At 38.7% G+C, this 20032-nt stretch overlaps 1 protein-coding gene across 2 annotated transcripts in view; it reads left to right on the top strand.

The window, feature by feature from the left end:
• Positions 1 to 20032, top strand: part of SCAPER (S-phase cyclin A associated protein in the ER) — a 131287-nt gene that overhangs the window by 14973 nt on the left and 96282 nt on the right. For both annotated transcript variants that reach the window (XM_079317865.1, XM_079317864.1), the window contains exons 6-15: positions 5897 to 5997; positions 6443 to 6559; positions 8467 to 8627; positions 14415 to 14677; positions 15076 to 15294; positions 16844 to 17014; positions 17443 to 17518; positions 17796 to 17913; positions 18215 to 18326; positions 18769 to 18909. In XM_079317865.1, the coding sequence (XP_079173991.1) occupies positions 5897 to 5997; positions 6443 to 6559; positions 8467 to 8627; positions 14415 to 14677; positions 15076 to 15294; positions 16844 to 17014; positions 17443 to 17518; positions 17796 to 17913; positions 18215 to 18326; positions 18769 to 18909 (1479 nt within the window). The remainder of the gene's footprint in view (positions 1 to 5896; positions 5998 to 6442; positions 6560 to 8466; positions 8628 to 14414; positions 14678 to 15075; positions 15295 to 16843; positions 17015 to 17442; positions 17519 to 17795; positions 17914 to 18214; positions 18327 to 18768; positions 18910 to 20032) is intronic.

The following is a 20032-nucleotide window of genomic DNA, read 5'->3' as shown; positions in this document are numbered from 1 at the left end:
TGTAATTTCTGTTAATTAAGTTATGAAATGTGAAACTGCTTAGTGTTGCAAATTGTTTTTACTGATAATGTGTCTCTTCTATAAATTCTATTAGTTATTATTTTATGGTGATTTTGACAGACATGGTCCAGTTTTGACTGCTGGACATTGGGGGGAAATAATATTAAATAAGAAACCAAAATGGTCCCACTGCTAACCTTCCCTTCATTTTTTTGTAAGTGGTATTTTGGAAAATCCTTTCAATTAAAATAAATTCACTTTATCAAAAACTTCCTTAATTGTCACTTTTTAAACTTCTGTCTTGGTCAAATGGGCATATGCTAATCTATTTTAACATCATAGTTTGTATAGAGGTTGTCTTCTAAGAGGATCCACATGAAAATGAAATGTGACAACCTCTGGCATTTAAAACCTTCTGTTTAACCTGATATAAAAGCGTTAGTTGGGGTTTTCTTGGTGTTTTGTGCTTTTGCTCTCCAGTGTCCTTTGGAGCTGTTGCAGTTTTATTGATTGCATTATCACTGAAGATGTTTGATGCTCCCCAGTGGAAAAGGGCTCTGGTGGCTCTTTGTGGTTGAAACTGCAGACAGAAGGGTTGTGGTGAGGATCCAAACAGTGGCAATGTGTGTAAGAGGATCAGTGCTTGTGTGTATTTTCTCAGCCCTGGGCTCTGCTGAAACTGGTATTCTGCTATTGATTTGGAATTGAGAACTCTCAAATTATGTATGTACATATATAGATATGACTTGGATTCTTTGTGTGCAAAGGTGGAATGAACATGGTTGAAATATTTCTGAAATAAATGAAGAGTTTTGAAGTTCAGGCATCATCTTGCTGTACATAAATCAGCTTGTACAAAAGTGATTAAAAGGTTAGATATATCCTAGTGGATATGACTGTAACCATCAACATTTGAAATACAAGTTGTGTGGATATTCTGTAGATTGCTGGATTTCTGTGTGTCTGACATTTATATTAATATTTTACCTACTGTTTTCTGAGTTTGAATAGCGAGTGTAGGCAGAGCAGAAATGGTATAATGGCCTTTAAATTTGCTGTATGATAAAAATTATTAAGACCAAAAGATTTGTAGATGGGTGGAGGCAGATTCTGTAAGTCAGTTTTGGCTTATGCAACGGATATCCTCAGCTGCCATTCTTCTATGGTGTTTTCAGGTGTCTCAGCAACTGAGTTTGTATTTATATATGTGTGTGTGTGTATTTATAAAAAGAAACACTACACACTTATGTAAATCCTTTATTGATAGAGTTTGAGCAACTGGATCCAACAACGAATGATACAGTAAAGTATAGAAGAATACCACACTTCATTTAATTTTCAAGGGTTTTTTCCTCCTAGAATGAATTAACAGCTTCAGCTGTTCTTTTCCTTTCAAAAAAGCTGAATTTTATTGTGTAAAAATTGAGTTCTTTTTACATGTTCTTTTTACATTGTTGTTTGGCATTACTTTAAGCTTGTACAATCACTTGTCTTTTCACCTAACATTAGTTACTGATATAATTCTAAAAGGTTTTGGCCAGGGCAGATTCTCTCTTGTTTCTAAAGCTTACAGTTACATTCTTACATCAGTCTGGTTCAGTAAAAACAGTTTAATTTTGCTTGATATTCTTATTCCCTCTTATGAAATGGAACATTCAGCAGTGGAGTTCTGTTGTTCTGCTTCTCACAAGCAGCACAAGGTGAAGAGGTGGGTAAAGACTCGTTACAAGTGTAGATACATTGCATGGTGTTCCTCTGTGAAAGAACCAGCTGAATCAGCTACAGTGAAGGCCTTTAGGTCAAGGGGTATCTGTGAGAGGGTTCCAGTTGGTTGAGGGCCCAGAGAAGGATCTCTGTGAGCATTCCTGCTGCCTCTTTCTGGACATACACTTTTTCATCGTTGCCATCTTCCATGGTATGCCAACAGAAGGGCAGGAAAATGAGTTCATGATCAAGCATTCGGCCTTCAAGGTAATAAGGGATGAGGTCTTTCAAAGCAGTGATCCATTCTGAAAAGCCAGCATGTAGTTGCCAGTCTGGCTATCCCTGTTCCTGCCTCTTCATCCATTGCATCTGACATATATTTGTATGTGTGTGTGTGTATTTAAGTAGTGTGTGATTAAGGCCCTGCATAAACCACTGCATTAATTCTTCTGAAGAAAACTTCCTTTGGAAGTGGCTGTGGTCCTTTGGAGCACATCCTTGTCAGGCAGGGGATTGTGGCTGCCACGTGGAAGGTTCATCAGTGAGGAGCAACTGAGGCCAGGTGTGGTGCATTTAACACTTGAAATTAAATCTAGGAGATCATGTGCTTGCTTAAAATACTATTTGCCACATGCTGAAGTTGATATAGGTGGAGTCCTTAGTCTAGAGGAACTGTTTCCTTTCATCCTTTCCCAAAGCTGTAGGAATCACTTTGACAATTACATTGGTTGAACCAACCCCAGAGCTGGCTTTAATTATCTTTAATTCAACTGTATGAAAAAGCTACAAGGAATTTTTTAAAGCGATTTTTGTTTCAAATTACTGAAACACCCAGTTAACCTTGAAAACGTACATTACAAAAAAAAAAAACAAACCCAGGAACTTAGTTTGTGTGCTAAAAGCATGCTCCAGTGCAAAAAAAAAAATGAAAATACTAAAATATTCGGTATAGATAATGAAACAGCATAAAGTAGGCATGATTTGTAAAATAGAATCCATATTTCTAGCTTGGCTAATAAGCTCAAGTACAGATTTGGTGACTGAGTTAATATCTGGTGCATGTGCTACTATTTTGGGTTGGAGTAACCTGAAAATCCTGCAGTCTTGCATACTTCCCTGTTTGCCTTTTCCTTGTTTGAGAATGGGAGAATAAATGCATGAAACAGCATTTTGAAGTGGTTAAGGGATTTCTGAAATGAAGATTTCCTTCATAATTTCTGTTCTGAAGGATTACAGTGACCCTGTCTGGGACCGAAGTCTGAGGATTTTTCTGATGTAGCTACTCTTGAAGATGTTTGTTAATTATAAGGTAATTACTAGGGTAACCCAGCTGGAGAGACTCAGTCCAACTTTGAGATAAATACATGGCAACCAGGGTAATCAGTGAAAGCTGGAGAAAAGGGAAAACAAAAAAGAGACCCAGAACAGTTGATCAGAGAATTGAGGGGAGCAAAGAGGAAAATGTAACAGGAATTAATTACATTGTGCCTGGTTTGAGTTTCATGACACTCATTTTCCTCGAAGGGTTGTTTTTCAGCAACATTGCTTTGTTTCTTAGTTCAAGCTGTCTCTTTAAAAATGGTAGGGGATGGAAGTGACCTTGAGAAATAGCGAGATATAAAATTGTAGTGACTCCAGTGCAGCCGCAGCGTGGCCCATGAAGTTTCCTTTTAGTCAGCAGCTGCTCGGGTGGCTCAGCAGCGGGCTGAGAGCCGCAGGTAGCGCGGGACGGATCCTGTGTCAGGGGACAGAGGGACAAGGGGACAAAGGGCCGGCGCCGCCCGGCCTGCCCCGCGCCGCCCGGCTCCCTTACAGACCAATCGAAGGCGCTCAGCCCATCGCGGCGCTAATTGGTAATTCTAGCTGGACATCTATATGGAGTTATCTGCATGCCTGCTACGGCGCTCTCAGAGCCACTTTTGTTCTGCTCCATCCTGCTTGACAAAATGGCCCTCATAGCTTTAGGGAGAGAGATGTGCATCAGTGAGTATGGGGCCGCTCCAGCTGCTTGTCTTGTTTGTATTCCCTTGTTCAGAAAACATGGCTCGGGTTACAGCTGCATGGGTCTGCTCTGATCATCTCTGATAATGTGGAGCTAAACATTCCTTAAAATAGGTTAAACCATTTATTGCCTTTTTTTCCTGTGCCAGCCAGCTTCAGAAATATAACTCATATTCACATTCATTCTTTTTTTCCTTTTTTTTTGTGAGCAATATGTCAGTGGCTGACTTGAAAAGTAAATGATTCAGAATTAAATTTTGCTTTCTATGTTCTCATTGTTAGTAAGAGTCAGCACAACTTAGCATGGGCTAACCTAAATGGACATGAATTGGATTAGAAAGCTGAAATTTTATTAGTGGAACTGAAAAAAGAACTGGCTGAAACACTTGACTGCTTCATTTCTTGTAGCAGACTTTACTTAAGAATTATTTTGATGCTCTAAACCAACTGCTTTGTAAGAAAGATTTCTGTTAGCATTTTTGGGGAATATTTGAAAACAAAGAGCAAATTTTGCATCAGCATTGGGATTCTGTTTGATTTCCCTGTGTCAGACTTTGTGGTGCCTTTCCCTTGCAGCAACCAGCACATGCTCTGTATGTGTCATATAGAGTAGTTAAAGACATGCTTATGTCAAAACTGAAGCTGAATGTCAAAGCTAAAAATTAATGTTAATCCATATGATTTTTTATGAAAAAAACATTGTTCATGTGTTAGAGGTCCTTTTTTTGTTAAAAGGACAATTTAAAATAAATATGTATGGGACGTGATGTTACAAAAATATGCATTAGTTACTTTCTAAGTAATAATTATTTGCTTTGAGCAGAAAATAGATCTTATTACAGCAGGAATGACTTTGACATAGTAAAGAACTTGGGAAACAGCAACATTTTGTCATTAGTGTTTTTCCTTATACCATAAAGTTATGTCTGTAGTTTACATTTTGCATGTGAAGCTCATTGGAGTTTCATAGAATTCAAGCTTCATTCATAGATTTTGATTATTTTCAGCACATTGTCATGGCAGAGAACAGGACACATTTTTCTTGTCTCGGATGGAGTAGTTCTGAAAGCTCTTCCTGACTGGCATGAGCTCAAACTCTCCCTTAGAAAGGCATTCATGTGCTTTGTTGGTGACAATTAGCTTGGCTGAGGAGGTGCCTCATGTCTGGGTGTGTTTTGTCATGTTCAGTCCGTGCTGTTTGAGTTTTTATGTGGAATACAAAGAATTGCTCCTTTCCCTGCCAGGGGCAGTAGATAACTGTAGTTTGCTCAGGGAACACAACTGAGAGTTCCATTATATTGTGTTTTGCTCTGCTTTGCAGTGAAAAACTGGTGCCATTAACTGAGTAGAGGCAACTTACCTCGACTTTTTCATTGCTTCTGGATGTAATCTGACCTGACTATAGGCACTACACTCATAGGTCTGTGCCAGCTGGGCATCCATCAGTCAATAATTTCTCAAACTTAAGGATGTTTTAATCAGAAACGAGTCTCTTCAGCCACTGCCCTTTTGTCTGTGACTTTCTTCCTGGTGTAGTGTGAAGATAATACATATGTCCTTTTGTAACAGTTAATTTTATTTGTTAGAGACAAACATGTGGTTCCAGATTCAAACTACTTCATCAAGATTCTGCATATTCTGAGTAAATCTCCAGATTCCCACATAATTTCTGACAGTGAAACAGAAACAGTGTATGTTTAAGCCCACCCAGGTTCTGATGCCTTTGTGTAGTTTTCTCTACTTTCACTCCACTTCACAGATTAGTTGTGATATTTTTAGTCTTCCGCAGACCTGTTAGGTTTTGTAGAATTTTGCCTTCTTGGTGATGTATGTCCAGCATATTTTGAAAGATAACTCAGGCCAGAAAAGGGGCATAAATAATGAAATCAGTATTGTTATGTGTGTTAAGAATTATTTTATTTCAAATGTTGCCATATTGTCCTTATACATTGATGCTTGAAAAATATGCACTTTCTTTTTTTTTTTTTTTTTTTTTTGGGGGGATAAATGTTTTAATGATTGTTCACATAAAAATCTTAATTATCTGGGCCTCCTTGTTTTCTGGGGTTTTTTTGGGTTTATTTTTAGTGAGAAAGCTAAACAGTAAATGTCCTTCTTTCTTTTCAGTTCCTTTACTGGGATGGGGGATTGTTTTTTAAATAGAAAGATTGATGTGATGGTTGCTTTTCAGGAAGTCCTGATGATGCTTGATAACTATGTAAGGGACTTCAAAGCACTGATTGATTGGATACAGCTACAGGAGAAGCTAGAAAAAGCTGATGCTCAAAGCAGGTAATTAGATTTATACTTTTTTAATCTACACAGAGAGTAAAGTTCACAGTAAATTTCATTTTCTAGTAGAGATTCAGCAAATAGAACCAATTTTCCTTTTGTACAAAATGGGTGTGAGGACATTTTATGTGCATTGTCACTGTCACTTAGAAGTAGAGGATATTTCTAGTCTTTCCCCATCTTTTCCTTTTAAATGGTTGGTTTTGTGCTTTGCTCTATACTGGAATTTGAAATAAACATTGTAGTCTTGAGCAGAGGCATTATTTTTGATATGGGGTCTGGCTGATAGGGTTTGGAGTTGGGTAGAAACAATTGCTAAAATGAATGATTGAGTTCAGCAGGGTTCGTTAATACTAAGTGTTTGTCAGTTCTAGTTTGGTTTAAGATGATAGAGGAAGAGTTACTGTGAATTGTATTTTTAAACCTTTCTTTCCTGGATTTGCAGACCCACTTCACTGGCTTGGGAAGTAAAGAAAATGTCTCCAGGACGCCACGTGATCCCGAGTCCATCCACAGACAGGATTAGTGTGACATCAAATGCTCGCAGGAGTTTGAATTTTGGGTATGAAACCAGCTAGGAAGTTTGCTGAAGCTAAAATAAAGATTCATTTGACACAAAGCTCATGAATGCACTATTTTTCTGTAGTAACCAATGTGTCGTTTTGTTGTTTATTAAATCATATAAGCAATCATTTGCATTCCTAAAAGAAAATCCTATGGTCTGTAAAGAAAAATCCTATCAAGGACTTACTTCTTCCTGACTTAGTAATATATTTAATTATTGGTCATTGCAAAGACCTGAAGATAAAATACTGTTAGCTTGTGATCTAAACATGTGACCATGTTTAGTACTCTCTTCTCTCTACAAAACAAAGGTGAAAATGTCTGTAACTGCATTTTAAAATTTCCAGTGTGTGCAATGGCCAGCTGAGTGAGCAGAAGTAAGTACAGGTCAGAAAGAGTGAGTGTAAAGTGAGATGATGGTGACTCTGATGCGTGGCAAAACTGATACTCGTTCAGATGTAGAGGAAGTTGTGTATTACAGTAAAGTATCTTTTATTTGTTCAAAGGAAAATGTCTGAAAGAAGTTCAACAGAAATATGCATAGATTGAGAGCAGCACTGTCTGGTGATGTCTCAGTCTGGAGAACACAGATGTGTCCAGTTGAAATCTTCCTCAGGCTGTGTGCTGTAGTTCCTTCAGGTTTGGGAGGATCTAGGGAGCACACTGCCCAGTTTGCTGAGTGCTTACAGTGTCTTCAGCAGAGATGTGATTCTGGACTCTTGGGTCAGCACCTCTGAGGATTGAGCTCTCTCAAATTGTGCATATCAAATATTTCTACAAAAGTAATACAGAGTGTGCTGGTGGAAAAAGCAAAGTGTGCTTGGTGTAGGCCCTGTGTAGGTGAATCTCTTGATTCCTACCTAACATCTGAGACGTGCCTGCTGAAATGCCTGGTGCTGGGGAGAAAATATGCACAAGCACTCAAATGAAACACTTGAATCTGGTGGAAATCAATACTCTTTATTTTTATTAGAACATAAGAGCTCTCAATGCTCTTTTATTTTTGTTAGAACGTAACAGCTCAGGACAATTAGCCTTATTTGGCTGTAATTATGTTGCTATTGCTGCTAGAGCTGTTTTATTCACAATCACAGGGACATGATGGGCAACTGCGTGTGTTAGAGCAGGGAACAGCAGGATGAGTTTTCTATCCTTCACACTTGAAAACTTTATTCCACTGTCTTAGTCCACTTGTGTATCTCAAAGCAAGGCAACCCCAGAATGCTACAATATTTTGTGTGTGAGAGAAAATAGCATGGAAAATAAGGGCTGAGACATATTTGGTACTGGAGGCATTTTTGGTAGCATACTAGGAGTTACTAGGAAAGGAATAGGGGAGAGAAGGTAGTGGTGTACCTCTGTAGAATTAATGATTCATATCTGTAGTCATCCTCATATCTTCCCCAAAGCAGAGTAAGAAAAGTAGAGAAACCAGAAACAGGGACAATCAGAAGTATACAACAGCGTTGATGCAAAAAGAAAAAAAATTTGGAGAAGAGTAACAAGGAGGATATAAGATAAATAAAATCACTTACATGGAAGATGAGTAGGAAAATTCTGTTCATTATTGTTAATGAAAAGGAATAGGGAGCACTAAATGGTCAAACACCTGGCTGAAAATGACAGTATTTATCAGGACTTCATATGTAGAATTTGTTATTATGTGTTGCTTTGGTAGCCAGAAACAGTAATTAGTATCATAAAGATTATATTTGATCTTGTTTATTAAAAACAAAGATTTGTTGAGCAAATTACAGCGAGTTTTGAGTGTAAATTGCTGTAACCTGAAGAGTTTGCCAAGGGAGAGGTAGTTCTGTATGGCACTGTTCTGACTCTGATAAAGCTTTCTAACAAACTGTTCTGTTACTTGATCAGACACTAAACAGAGCTGTGGCTTTCATTTAGGAACCCTGCTGTGACAATTTCTGCAACACGCCTGGCTCCTTCTGGTGTAAGTTGGGCCGATAAGGTAAAAGCCAACCATGGAACTAAAGCTGCCAATCCTGAGCTGGCAACAGCACAAGCCTGCCTGGTACCTCCAGCACAGAAGTCACTGCGGAAAAATGGCAAGTCACCTTCACAGGATTAAATTATTTGCACAAACTCTGTGGTTTAAAGTGAATTCAGAACGTGATGACCTGTGTGCTAAGCAAAATTAAACCTAGCTTTGCAAAGTACAATGTTTTAATTCAATATAGCGAGAAAAGATTCATGCAGCCTTGCATTGTAATAGTTAAGTTTAAGACAAAAGTGTGTTTTCATATGTAGGTAACATTCTGTTGTATTTTCACTAATTAGAATTTGATCTGTTCAAATACCAGTTTATAACATCTGCCACAAACTGCCAATCTAACTGACTGCAGGTTGGGATGGCTTAACAATGTAAAGAATAATGCATGTCTAGGAATCTGGGAAGAGCTCAAGATAGTTTTATATGTCCTGGGAGAACATGCTGTTAGAACTGTGCTGAACTAGCAATTGATTTTTTACTTGGAAGACAAGAGTTACCACATACAGTTATGAATTGTTTCTCTAAAGATGCTTCTTGGAGAATGCTCAATTCAGGGTCTTTTGTTCTAGAAGAGATTGGTTTAATTGCAGACATAAAAAACTACCATTTCGTTTATAAAATTAGTTTCTTTGCCCTTGATTTTGAGATTGTCTTTGGAAATGCTTTTCTTTTTAAATTTATTTTCTTCATATGTGGGCTCAGATGCCTTTCTGCAAAACCATCATGCAGGATGTAGAAGTGGGTATTCTGAAATAAAATTAAAATGGCTTTTTTATTTAAAAAAAAAGTTCCAGGAAGTGCATGTATCAATTGAAGATAGTTGCACGTTCATCCTAGAGTAGTAGAAGCCATGTGTGGCGACTTGCAGACTTGCTGTTGCTAATGTACCTTTATTAGGTGTTCTTATGCTTATGGAGAATGTTTTTAGCTACACAGGGAGTAAAAGTGATCTGTATTTCAATATGGATGACATATTTTAAGAGGCTAAGAGGAAAACAAAAGATTGCATTTCTGTGTTACTTTCTGAGGCTTTTAGAAGGCTGAAGATTTCAGTGTTGTGCTGTGTTTTATTGAATGTTACTTGCAGCTGATAGGCTCCAAAAAGAGAGAAGTCCCTTAGGTCCTTTAGTACTGGACTTGAAACATTTTATTTTAAGAAATAACAGTCATTCCTGTAGACTTTGTTTATTCTTAGGAATCTCTAATTGCTGACATTGAGCATTGGAGAATTTCAGTGATTTTCTCGTGTCTGAATTGTTACGTGTTTAACAAATTCTCTGTAGGAGCATGTTGTCCTTTGTGTGGGAGGTGGAATCACTTTGAGATCCAATTATCCCCACTGATGAAAGCACAAGGAAATCTGTGAAGTTTATGTGAAGGGAGCCACAGCAGCTTTTCACATGCATTATTGAAGCAGTTCTGAGGCTCGTGTGTCAGCTGCTCTGCCCCTTGCCCAGCTAATGCACTCCCAGCTGTTTGTGCATGTGGGCCTTGGGGAAGGATTCCCCTGTTCCTGTAATGCTCCCTTGGCCACCCAAAGCCCAGCTGGGCCTTACAGCCACAGCATTTCTCCAGACACCTTTTCTCCAGGGATTTCCAACAGCACTAGCATTAGGCTCACAATGGTTTTGTGATATGGATGAGTGGGATGATACCGTATCTGTTTCATGGTTGATGCAATTTCCAAATTTAACTAAGTAAGCCCTTAGGCAGAAAGAAAATGCATTATTTTTCCATATAGTTCTTTAATGTTTTCTTTTCTGGATGCATAATTAAATGAGGTTAAATAATCTTATCTAATTTCTTTCATTAAACTTACTGTTGCCCTCAATATTTTAATGAGTTTTTTAAAATTCCTTCATGTTTGAGTGTTTTTTACAATATGAAACGTAGACTGTTCTTGCTGTCTAGGTAGTTTCTGGTCATGAATTCCCTGGTGCATGTGGTAAAAAGTGAGATGGGTTTTAAGTTTAGAGTATGTATCAGAAATAGAAGTAGGTGTTTTTAGTTAAAGTAACTGTTACAGAATTTAGGACAAAGAGCAATCTAGAACATGTTTACTTCTCAGAAACACTTCTTTTTTTTCTGTTGCCATACTGGAAATCTGGTTGTTTTTTATTGTTATTGCTATTATTCTCATTCTCATGTGTCTTGTATGAATTGCTCATGTCCATAGCTGTGAGTAGTTGTTCTGTCATGTGGCTGAGACTGGAGACCTTGCAGGATGTCAGGCCCTCTCAGGCAGCTGTACTGACTTGGGCTCAGATGGGGCTGAAGTTTAATTATGTGGGGTTTGGCCATGATGGTAGGTAAGGTTTTTAGAAGGGCCGTGCATCTGCTGAGGTAGAAGCCCCAGGAGTTTGCACTCAGGTGCTTGGATTTCTGCTTGTCTTGTTTCCAGTGAGCTCCAGTTCTTCCAGATGGAGCAGCTTCCCAGGAGCCTGGTGGCTGGGAGGGCCTGGAGATAACAGATGGCTTGTCACATCCATGTAACACTAGAGCAGGCAGGGACAGCCAAGTTCACATGAAACTAGAGAATGATCAGGGTAGGCACATGAATTATTCATTTGCAAAGCTCTGGGAGTAATCAAACCCAGCATGTGATACTCAGCTGTGGAGATGGCCACTGGGCTGTAAGAATTCCAGGGAAAAAATATGGAGGAAGATTGGTGCCTTACTGAGTGTTAACTTTGTCTTAGATGTGATCTAATGCCAATAAACATATTAGCTTTGCAAACTCTTAGTTAAAAACGTGCCTGGAAGTGACTGAATCCTTAACTGCTTGGTGAATAAAAAGGAACAGAATCTTCTGGTGCACTGTAATTGTCAGGTGGCATCACACTGTGTGGTGGTTTGTAAAGTTTTTTTTGAAGTTTTTATTTGTAGAGACCTGAGTAGTTTATTTTGTACTTGATAAGGACTGATTAGTGTCTTATTTTTAATATTGAGACATTGTTATACCAATGAGAAAGTTTATATGTCTTTGTGAAACACACATGTAAAGACAGCCCTATCTTACAGCAGAAGTTTTCAAATTGCCAAACCAAGACTACTACACACTGCTAAACTGACTCCAGGTAGGTCAGGAGTCTGAATACACACATGCATTAGAAACTGCTTTGTGTTTAAAGTCACATACAATATTCTTTCAAATGCAAGTATTTCTGGGCTTGCTAGAGTCTTAGGTAATAAATATGAATCTGACAGGGAGCAAATGCAAATTAAGAATTGAACATGTATGGCTTTTATGAAAAGATTAATTTTTACTTTAAGTGTGATTATGGTTTTTCTATGCTCTGAATAATTTTATTCTGATTAATTCTGTCATTTTAGACTACTAAGAAATATGCCACGAGACAAAGAACAACTAGGCAAGACAGGCAAGAATATTCTTTTTTGGTAGAATAAACTTTAGTAGATATTAATAAAATATATTAGTACAATTATTAGACACATATATATGATTTATATAGCTTATCTAGATGTTAATAAAATTCTGTTTAGATAGTACAAAAGGGTATCTTCTGATCCTTTTAATGTAAAAAAAAAGCTTTTATGTTAGAGGTGACTTCAATTTTCAGAAGAAATGGAAGTGAAGTGTTTCAATAATCTTGTTTTGCAAATGACAAGCAGAAGGAATTGCCACCCAAAAGTTGCTGCAGAAAAGCAGTGGTGGGTTTTTGATTGATTATGGCAGTAGTTTTGAACAATCTCTGTTGTCTCTTACTTGCCAGGGAAATTTCTTGGCCAGATTTTGCCCTAAGCCAGATACAGCAGAGTGTTTGTGGTCCCATCAGTTACTGAAGTGGGTGGGGTGGGGTGGGAGACAAGGGCCTGAGCAGTCCCTGTCCCACAGGCTGCAGAGCCAGATGCTGCACAGGCTGTGAACTTTCTGGTTGTGATTCCTGGGGAATTAAACCCTGGAGAATTGCCCTGAGAGGGCAATGTGTTCTCATCACTAGGTCCTGTAGGCAATATTTTTTCTAGATAAAGATGAAGAAATGAAAAGAAGGCTGGAGTTGCCTGCAGGGGTCAAATGGGGAGTCTGTGGCAAAGCACAATGTAATTGGTGTTTTTTTGACTGCTGTTCCCATGTCTGGTCAGCAGGACACACTGAAATGTGTGCAAATGCACAAGAGGGAAAGGCACACAGACTTTTTGGAGACTCTGATACCAGCAGTGATCTGAAGCGATCAGCCATATTCATTCACACAGTTTGGTAATTTTGTTTACTTTAAAATGCACAGGATTTTTTTAGAGTGAAACAGTCTCAATAGTAAAATACTAAATTATTTTTTTGCATCTGACATTACCAATATGACTAAGGTTTGTGAGCAGTTATATAGTTATGTAAGAACAGTTGTTGCTTGAGCTGCTCAATGGAGTTAAATTCCAGTACAGTCCTGTCCAGTTCCCTGGTAACTCAGGATTTACACCAACTGTTGGGCCAGACTGCTGTTCTTCATCCTGGGATGTTAAAAGAACCCAATAGTTAAATGAGCAGTGTTTGTAAAATGCTGGGTGCCAAGGGCAGCAGAGGATGGAAGTGCCATTAGTTCTGGTTTTGGCACATTTCCAGTTCCCTGGTCACTGCTGCTGTTCAAATCCATCTCCAGGCTCTTTATGTGTTCATGGTAAACCTTAACGTGTGAGCTCCAGTTGTGCTCTTTATGCCTGAGCTACATGGCCATCTTTATTAGTAAAAATGTTAGAAATACCCAGAGAACTGATTTTTTTATACAGGTTGTATTCTAGGTTATTACCCTCTGTAAGACAGTGTTGGGATTTTTTGCATCTCTCCTTCTCCAGGTAGAAGTCATCTCCTGTGCCCTTCTCCTCCTTTCACGAGAACAATCTTAAAAGCAGCTTTTCCCAAAAGTATGTTGGACAATATGCACATAGTTCTTGAGTTTTGTGCAAGGATTTTTGTTCAACAAATAGACAGCCCTGAGCTTTCCTTTCATACTTGTGAGCTGTACTGTCAGGCTTCAAAGAATCACTTACAGTTGTTTCAAGATATGTGAGAAATTACATGCTGCAGTTAATTGCTGGCCACAAAAAAGTTATGTATGGAGAAGGGGTTCACCTTGAAAACTAGAAATCTGGAATCTGAAATTACACCTATGACCTGATGCTTCAGGCAGACACATATAACTTTAAATGATTTTCAAGTACATTCCAATATCAGATAGTTATGTGTAGCAGCTATATAGAAATCAAAGTAAATTGAAGAAAACTGCTTTTCTATTTTCTCCCTCAGTTTACAGTCCTATTGTAGCAATATTTTGCCATTTCCTGGAATCTAGGAAAAGCAGTTTTCTAAAAGCTGGCATTAATTAGTGTATTTTGTTATCAGAATGAAACAAATAGAAAGAGAAGTAAAGAAAGCACTGGCTAAATAGTAAGGGTAGTAAGCCACGTTTCTGCTTTGTGCATAATTATGCAATTATGTCTGTACTTGCACTTTTACAAAAGACCTCTAACATTACTGTTGCTGCACAGAAAAGCAGATGTGGTTTTCTTGCTGTGCTTTACCTTCTCCTGAAATAGCAAGGAACAAGCATGGCAAGCTGAAGTACACATTGCCATTTCCCACACCTTTTGGTGCCAGAATAGCTTCATTCTGCAGAAACAGAACGTGTCCCACGAATATGTCTGTAATACCAATAGCATTCCTTGAAGTAAAAAGCTTTGCTGAAGAATATTTCATTGATTTTTTGGGTATTGATTTTTAAAGAGAACATTTTTCTCCCACAACTTGTGTTATCCTGTAATAAAATAGTTGTTTCTAATGCTTCTATTTATAAGTGTTCCTGAGAACAGAGGGTGTTTTTCTCACTAGATCGAAAGGATGCGGAGGGCTGGGAGACTGTTCAGCGGGGAAGGCCCGTTCGATCTCGATGCACAGCTCTGCCAACAAAAGCTCCTGCAGCTGCAGAATCCCTGAAGTCCAGAGGTGACAGTGACAAAGAAAATGGGATTTCACCCCCAGCAGAAAACCAGCACGGGAGTTCAGCCCTTGGCGGTGCTGCGTCCGAAAGCACCGAGCTGGTGCAAAAGGATTCTTTACATCACTCCGAGCGTCCCCTTACTGAAAGGACTCAGGTCAGTGCAGCATTTTGAACCTTTTTATGACCTTAAATCTGGCAACTTTTTCTGAAGAGCATTTTCTTTAATGAACTAACCAGATTGGAAAAGGCTTTTTAAGAAATGGATATTTTCGTTACATTTGTGGAAAATACAGTAGAATGTCAGCACAAACAGGCTAATTAAAATTATGCTGTGGACAGCTTTTCCATGTTTTCCAAAAAATCAGCATTCAGCGTATCTCGTACATAGGTTTCAGGTAGAAAGATCCAACTTTTGCAGGTTAATGAGCACCTGAAATAAGAGAAGTTTTTTGCATCACTCATTGTTGTTGCCAGGGATTTCTTTAAAATTTGACTCTGACTTTAAAAATCAGCATGTTCCATTTTGTTAATTTTGCAAATGCCTCTTGTTAGTTCACAGCCTCAGAAGCCAATGGGAGCACTGGCACAGCATTTCAAGGGGATTGCTTAGAACCAGGTCCTGAGACGCCTCCAGTCCTCACCAGTACAGACTGCAGTTCAAAAAGTCTGCACATGAATGAAGCTTCCCCCCAGAGCAATGATACTACAGACTGGCATCAAACAGAAAAAGCTAAATCTGAAACTGAAATGGATCCCTCAGATATTTCAAATGTGAGTGCTGCCAGATTGGTAAGAAACCTCATAAGATTTGTGTGTGAATAACAAATCTAAGCCTTCGTTTTCTGAGTCTGTGTTGCACAACATTTACTGTTAGCCTTATATAAAACTAGAAGAATCTATGAGGTACTTACTATAGGAAAAATAAATTGTTGCACAGCTTCTTTTTGTTATAGAATTGTATCCCAGTAAAGTTTCAGAACTTGAAATAGAAAGATAGAAATTTGTTGTTTGGAATAAAGGGGTCTGTGCTCTCATTACTTATTTTAATAATGTTTGTGCTAGGTTTTCATTTCCTTCCCCTAGCAGTCATTTTAAGTCACACTTTAATTAAAGTCTTACTTCAGTTTCGCTCATCATTCAAACTGGAAACACATGGGATATCAAAATTCTGTTAGAAACAAAGTCTGCCTTTTTAAGATTCACTGAGCTGCTCTGCTGGGTCTTCCTTTACAACAAGCACTTTGGAAGAAGGCCATTCTTAAAACAAAAAAAAAGTGAAGTCAGTTTTCTGTTTTTATCTGACTTCCCAAAAAATGTGTCCTTTCCTGTCTGGAGGATTCTGCAGGGTGTGTGTGCTTCACTAGGATTCTGTGAGTGGAGAGTTGCAGTAATGTTACATAAAATCCAGATTATACTTTTAGGTGCTCTGTTCTGGTTTGGATTTTTAGGGGTTTGTATTTAGTTTGGTTTTGTCAGAAACTAGATTAAAATTCTGATTTGCAGAAGTTTTCCGGTAAATTACTTTAAATTTTGGAAACTGGAGTCCTGCTAGATAATTTCCAAGCCAAGTACCTGTTTGCTTTTAGAGCAAATTTCAAGCATCTCACCCACTAACATTGTTTCAGTTATTAGCAGTTCAGAATGCTGCCAAGTTGGTGGGATCTGTGTCTCTTGGACGCATTTTACTGCTCTGGATCAGTCTGGTTTAAACACCAGTTTGTGTATCATGGCACTTTGTTTGGTACTGGAGTGGAACAGGTTAATGCTGGACACTAGAGAAGGAAAAGACAATCACCATTTCCAGGCTTAGATTTTTGCTCCACTCTTTTGTCATTCATGTTGGAAAACAAGTACAGCCTGAGATTCCATTGTATTAACTGTGGTAAAGTTTCCAGATGCAGTTCATGCAGATAATTTCTATCTTTAATTAAACTTTGGAGCATAAAGCATAGGTAACAGCATGGCGTGCACTCAAGTCTCAAGTATGCCTTGCTGGATCCCTAAGAGTAACTATTTAAACAGTAATTACAGGAAAACTCTCTTTGTGCTTTTAATGGCAGAATTTGTAGAATAAATTTTTGAATTATGTGAATAATTAATTTTGTAAGTGTTTAATGTAGTTATTAAATGAGGTAATAGATGCTAACACTTTTAGTGGGGTTTATATTTTCAACTACCTTCACAAAATATATCAGTGAAAAATCTGTAAGTAAAAAGAAGTTGAACAAAACATCATATAATTCATGTTAACTATGTGGAATACTCCTTTTTGTGCCTGCTACTGATTTTGGTTTTTTTCCTGCTGTCATGTTTCCTCCAGTCCATGGCAGAAGTCCTTGCTAAGAAAGAAGAGCTGGCAGATCGGCTGGAGAAGGCAAATGAAGAAGCCATTGCCAGTGCAATTGCAGAGGAGGAGCAATTGACCAGAGAGATTGAAGCAGAGGAAAACAATGACATTAACATCGAGACTGACAACGACAGTGACTTCTCTGTGAGTGTCCAGTTCATTTTACTGTACCTAGACACAAGCTCTGTTGTCAATAGAGAATGAATACAGAATTTGTTAGTGTTTGTTTTGGCATTGACATAACTTGTTTGATATGTGAAATAGTGCCATGGAATAATTATCCCATACTGAGGGATATTTAGTCTTACTAAACTCAGTCAGTTAGTCCTGCTGCCTTTTCTGGGTGCAAAATGGGGGACCTGGGACTTGTTACATTCGTTGCTGTGGTGGAAGAGTGGGTGAAGCAAAAGTCTTCATTTTTACAGTTGGAGCAGGAGCAGCATCTGCCTTTGGGGTGGCCAGTTCTGTTTGGAAGCATTGCTGAATATTGCTGTGTTGGCACTGTTTCATGTGTGTGTCCACCTGCAAGTTAAGGTTTATGTTTTTACTGTCTGGTTCCTATTAAATTTCAGGCTAATATGGGCAATGGAAGCATATCCTTCTGTGGTTTGTCTATGGATTGGAATGATGTTCTGGCAGATTATGAAGGTAAATTTTTATATATTACTGTGTTTATATGGAAGTAACTGCACAAATTTAGAAAAATGCCCCTTTTATTCATGGCCAGTTAAGGTTTCAGAAGTTTGCCCAACACATTCCCAGTTATTTCTGTTGTTTCCTGAGGAAAGATGGACTTTGGGTTCAAACTGACTCTGTGTCTCTATCCTTCACTTCTCTTTCTTCATCTCTCTATGAGAATTTTGCAGTTTTTGTTTCTGTAGAGGAGTGTGTTTAAGCGCTCCCCGCTCTGTTTCTGTGTGCGCAGCTCGTGAGTCGTGGCGCCAGAGCAACTCGTGGGGAGACAGAGTGGAGGAGGAGCCCGCGCGCCCCCCCGGCCACGGCATCCACATGCACGAGAAGCTCTCATCCCCATCACGCAAGAGGTGTGCACTGTTACCTGCCTGCCCAGCAGGCAAAGCAACAGCCAATCTCATGGCTAATGCTAACTCTTCCTAAATCTACTCTGCTTAAGTCTCTGGCTGGAAAGTGCTACAGAAGGCTCTGTATTTTTTCATCGTCCACTAACTAAAAAGGTCTAGAAGAGCAGTATTCACATTTACAGGAAATAATTGCCCTCCGGTGGCCTATTTGTTTTCTATTGGTGAAATGGCATAGAAATATTTGCTACACTGTCAGTTAATATTGTCTAACTTGCTTTTACTCTTCTTTGGTTTTTATTAAAAGAACAATAGCAGAATCCAAAAAGAAGCATGAGGAGAAACAAATGAAAGCTCAACAGCTGAGAGAAAAGTTACGTGAAGAAAAGACACTGAAGCTTCAGAAATTAATGGAGAGGGTAAGCTTTCTGTAATATTAAGGGCTGCTCTGCTGCCTTTCAGAAAAGGATTTTTTTTCCACATAGTAGAGATTCAAACTAGTGGTGAAATGAAGTTGTCATCTGAGTCTGAGTTTACATAGTTTTCACAGCTGACTTGTGCATCACAGCTGTTAAGGAAAGCATTATTTCCCATCATGAACTTCTTGACTGTTTTATAGGAGGCAATCTCAGATTCAGGGAAGGTGTGTCAAGAGTAGAAATGTATTGCATGTATCCAACAGAAACAATAAACTCACCAAACTGAAGCAGTGTACTTCGAGTTAAACTTAAGGCAGGCTTTGTGTAGGGCATGCAAATATTTTGTTACTGTGAAGAAAGCTTCAAGGATTAGAAAATCTTGAGGAAAATTCAGGCCCTGTTATCAGATGCTGTTAGTAATGAATTGACTCATTCTGTGTAGGAGAAAGATGTGAGGAAATGGAAAGAAGAATTGTTAGACCAAAGGCGCAGGATGATGGAGGAGAAGTTACTCCATGCAGAATTTAAACGTGAAGTGCAGCTACAAGCAATTGTCAAAAAAGCACAAGAGGAAGAAGCCAAGGTAAATGACTTTTTCAAGAGGAACTGTTTAATAGCTATGCTTTTATAAATGTTGTACCTCAGAGTGCTGCTGAGTTGTTTGTGAGGGACAGTGCGGGTTAGATACAAACACATGTGAGCCATGAAGCAGGTATATGCTGATGTCTAAAGGTGCACTGTTTTCTAATATGACTTAAAATTAATTAGATGTTACTAGACATCATAGTGGGTTGATGTGGAAGAAAAGATGGGTTGAAGTTAAGAATTGATTGTTAGCTTGCTGCTTTTGTTCCTCCCAGAGGGTGGCAGCATTTTTGGTGATACCTAGTCCTCCTGGAAGGACTAGAAGATCTGATGATCAACACTCTGCTTTTCCAGCACCATGGGGGAGTTTGTTAAAAAGCCATTCCAGAGCCAGCATGGTGTGTCCTTAAACAGTAGTTGTGTTGCTGTGTTTTGTACCACTGATGTTGAGCAGCTGGGAATAGACAGAGATCTGCAGTTAGCATGTGGCAGTTACTCTAAATTAAGTATGTTTAGTGCTCTTCTGACTTAATACAAAATTCCATAAGGCAATCACTAGGTGGATGCTTTTTGGTTTGCTTCATTCATACTACTTTGATACAGTTTTTAATAGTTTAAGCCCACAGCCATACACTTACTCTGCCTCCTGTCCCATGGGATGGGGAGAAGAATCAGAAGTGTAAAGGTGAGAAATCTCATGGGTTGATATAGAAACAGTTTAATAACTGAGCAGGGAAAATCAGTTCTAAGAAGGAAAATAAAAGAGGTAAATGATAAAGACAGACAAGTGATACAAAAGGAAACAATTGCCAGTCCCTGAGCAGAGGCCCCACACCAACCTTCCCCAGTTTTGTTCCTGCACATGGTGGTCTCGAATATCCCTTTGGTCCCTTGGCCTTGATGCTGTGCAAGCCCTGCTCAACAGTAACTAAACCATCCCTGTGTTGTCAGCATTGTTTGCAGCACAAATCCCAGACACAGCCCCGTCCTAGCTACTGCAGGAGAGTTAACTCTATCCCAGCCATAGTCAGCATAAAAGAAATGAAGTGTTTATTTTAAAGGCTGTTTTTCCCAAGTGAGGATACATGCATCTCCTCAAAACTTCCATTTTATGATGAGCA

This window comes from Erithacus rubecula, assembly GCF_903797595.1.
Source record: "Erithacus rubecula genome assembly, chromosome: 14".
Lineage (NCBI taxonomy): Eukaryota > Metazoa > Chordata > Aves > Passeriformes > Muscicapidae > Erithacus > Erithacus rubecula.
Note: the sequence above shows the minus strand (reverse complement) of the source record. Positions and strands in the feature narration are given on the sequence as shown.